This window comes from Miscanthus floridulus, chromosome 2, assembly GCF_019320115.1.
Source record: "Miscanthus floridulus cultivar M001 chromosome 2, ASM1932011v1, whole genome shotgun sequence".
Lineage (NCBI taxonomy): Eukaryota > Viridiplantae > Streptophyta > Magnoliopsida > Poales > Poaceae > Miscanthus > Miscanthus floridulus.
Window position 1 is genome coordinate 109,385,039 of NC_089581.1, and position 3,136 is coordinate 109,388,174.

The 3,136-nt window shown below is 54.1% G+C and overlaps 1 protein-coding gene across 1 annotated transcript; it reads right to left on the bottom strand.

Annotated features, from left to right (window-relative positions):
* Positions 1–986: 986 nt before the first annotated feature.
* Positions 987–1,942, bottom strand: LOC136536857 (uncharacterized). Its single transcript, XM_066529011.1, has 2 exons — positions 1,784–1,942; positions 987–1,400 (listed from the first exon to the last, which is right to left on the bottom strand). The coding sequence occupies exons 1-2, from the start codon at positions 1,940–1,942 to the stop codon at positions 987–989; spliced, it is 573 nt and encodes a 190-aa protein (XP_066385108.1).
* Between the last annotated feature and the right edge of the window lie 1,194 nt (positions 1,943–3,136).

The window sequence follows — 3,136 nt, forward strand, 5'->3', positions numbered from 1 at the left end:
GTCCCATGCCTAGTCACATCCTTCATCAAACACGACGTCACGCACACATGCCATGTCATTGGGTTGAGCATGAGGTAGGCCTTAGCCCCCTCTGCGTAGCCGATAAAGACCCCGACGAGCTGCCATCATCAAGCTTGCCAACGTGGTTTAGCTCCTTCATGAAGACAAGCTAGCCAAAGATGCGTAGACAGCTACCCACCGGCTTACGACCATGCCAGGCCTCATACGGCATCTTGCCGTCGAGCACACTGGTTGGAGAGTAGTTGAGCAGGTGTATGGTGGCCATCACGGCCTCTCCCCAGTAGACCACCGGCATGCCATGCTGTTTGAGGAGCGCACGCGCCACTACCACCACCGTCTGATTACGGCGCTCGACCATGCCATTCTGCTATGGTGAGTAGGGCACGGAGTAGTGGCACTGAATCCCCTTGTCAGCACAGTATGCTATGAACTCAGCTGGCATGAATTCACCATTGTTGTCTATGTGGAGCACCCGGAGCTTGTGGCCGCACTCCTTCTCCATGGCTGCCTAGTGGCGCTTGTTGGCATCCGCAGTTATCGCCTTGGAATCAAGTAGCACGGCCCACATATAGCGGGTGGCGTCATCGACAAGTAGTAGGTAGGAAGTAGCGCCGACCTCTAGGAGTGAACGGTGACACTGGACCGTAGAGGTCACCTACACCAGCTCGAGCTTCTCGGTGGCATGGTAGGAGGCTTGACGCGGGAAGGGTCAATGCTTCAACTTGGTCACCACACAGGTGTCATAGAGCTAATTGACATGGTCGACGTAGGGCATGCCACGGACCATCTCCTTCTTGCTGAGCTACCTTAGGGCTTCAAAGTGAAGGTGCCCAAAGCGCTCGTGCCAGCACCACGCCTCATCACCCCGACACACAGCAAGGCAGAGGGGGTGCACCACCTATACATGGAGCATAAAGGTGGTTGCTTTCTCAATTCACCTTAGCGAGAAGGCGGTGGCCTCTATCCTAGATGCGCAGCATGCCGTCCTCAATCTCCACCCATGAGCCATTCTCGTCTAGCTGCCCGACGCTGATGATGGATTTCTTCAAGGCCAAGATGTAGTACAACCTAGTGAGAAGACGGTGCTCCCACACCTTGGCCTTGAAGATGACCAAGCCGATGCCCTTGATCACGACGGCGGAGGCATCACTGAAGTTGATGAAGCCCTTCACGCTGGAGTCTAGGTCAGAGAAGAACTTGTGCTGACTAGTCATGTGGTGCGTCGCATCGATGTCAAGGTACCAACCATCGATCTTGTCATCGGTGACACCTATGCTAAGGAAGGCGTGGGCACATGGTTCATTGAGGTGGAGCTCAGCGGAGCCAACCGACCCAGAAAGGGGAAAGCTTAGACCTTTCACCCCCTCCTTTATGTCGTGCTGTAGCTCGATGCAACCATGCACTAGGAATAGGGTGGCATCCTGCTCTTGTGCTTGTGTAACATGAGCCTGCCCCCATGGTATGGAGGAAGGCGGCAGTCCTTGGCCCAATGGTTAGTCCTACCACAATTGTTGCAGGTGTCATCCTAGGTTGCCTTGCACTCGCTGGTGGCACCACCATCAGTGCCAACCTATCCCTAGGGTCCCTTCTCCTCCTTCTTCTTGTCATCGTGTGGATGCCAGCAATGCTCCTTGGAGCTAGATGAACCGGATCCTTCCTCCTCCTTCTTCTTATCGAAGGCGTGCCACTGCTCCATCATGTACAGCAACTTGCCTCTAGCGGCGCTTGGCTCGGTGTGAGGCCCCTCCTCATGGTCCTATACTGCCTTGAGCCTCCTAGTCACATCCTCCATGGTGAGCTGCTTGAAGTCAAGGAGCGTCTCGATTGACATGATGATCTGCGCATACTTCCTCAGCATGCAGCGGTGGAATTTCTCCACCGTGCACTCCTCCGAGAGGTCGGTGTCGCCGTTGCGCTCCATCTGCTCCATCAGATTGGTTAGACGAAGGGCAAAGTCCTCGACTTGCTCACTAGGCTAAAAGGCAAGGCCTTCCTACTCCCCTTGGAGGCATTGCAACTTGACCATGCATGCTGTGGTGATTGATTCCCACGCTAGCTTTATCGTAGCCTTTTTGGCGAGGGAGGCACCGAGCTCGGTGGGGACGGCAACGTGCAACGCCTCCAGCGCTCGGCGATCGTTGTCGTAGTCGACGCCACCTCCCACAGCCATCGGCCCTAAAGCTTGACCTTCATCAGCAGGCTCCACTCATGGTAGTTCAACTTGGTGAGCATTAGCTAGGGCGTTCCTGCTCCGAAGTCGTGGTAGATTGTCTATAGCACCGAGGAGTAGCCGTGCCAACCATGATGCCGCTCTGGTGACTGGTAGCGGCGCCCGACCAGGCTACATGATCCTCCAGCTAGCTCCACCTCCTACTCTATCTCGATGCACAGTGCAATGGCTATGGCTACTGCGGCCTAGGCCACAGCCACTGCCTACCTAGCCATCTTGGCCGCCGCCACTGCCACTACGTCTGTGGTAGCTAGGCACGTCGTGTGATCATTGGTTCTGGCACCCATGGTGGCGCGCGCTCTCATGACCTGGCTCGCGGTGGACATGGCACTCGCTCACTCAAGAACCCTCTCGGCTCTGATACCAGATTGTTGGCCCAGTTGGATCTCAGATTTAGATCTGGAACTACCAAAGGGTGGCTTGGCCCTTGGCCGCTTGGATTGAATGAAAAATGCAATGGCCTATTTTTACAATGACACTCCTATAAAGGACTATGATGCCTAAGAGGGGGGATGAATTAGGCAACTTAAAATTCTACTTCTAAACTATGGCCTCTAATTTCACCTAGTCAAAGCCTATGCAAAAAGATAAACTATCTAATTATGCAACTATGGTTTTGCTAGTGTGTTGCTATCTCTACCGCAAAAGGAGTTATGTAAACAATGTAGATGCAGAAGCTAAAGAGTAAGGTAGAGATATGCAAACTCCTGTCGATGACTCTGGTATTTTTACCGAGGTATCCAGAAGCGTGCAAGCTTTCCCTAGTCCTCATTGGAGCCCCTCGCAAGGAATCCCTTACAAGAGCCAAGCACCCGGTCGGGTAACTCTATGGATAGCCCCAGGCCTTCCCCACGCGTAAGTGGGTCTCCGGTGTGCCTTCCGGCA

Bases quoted from the DNA above. Each gene is read 5' to 3' on its own strand.
- LOC136536857 (XM_066529011.1), bottom strand. From the start codon at position 1,942: ATGGAGCGCAACGGCGACACCGACCTCTCGGAGGAGTGCACGGTGGAG. The intron at 1,401-1,783 runs GTATAGGACCAT...ATCGAGCTACAG, and splicing joins TGACTAGGAGGCTCAAGGCA to CACGACATAAAGGAGGGGGT.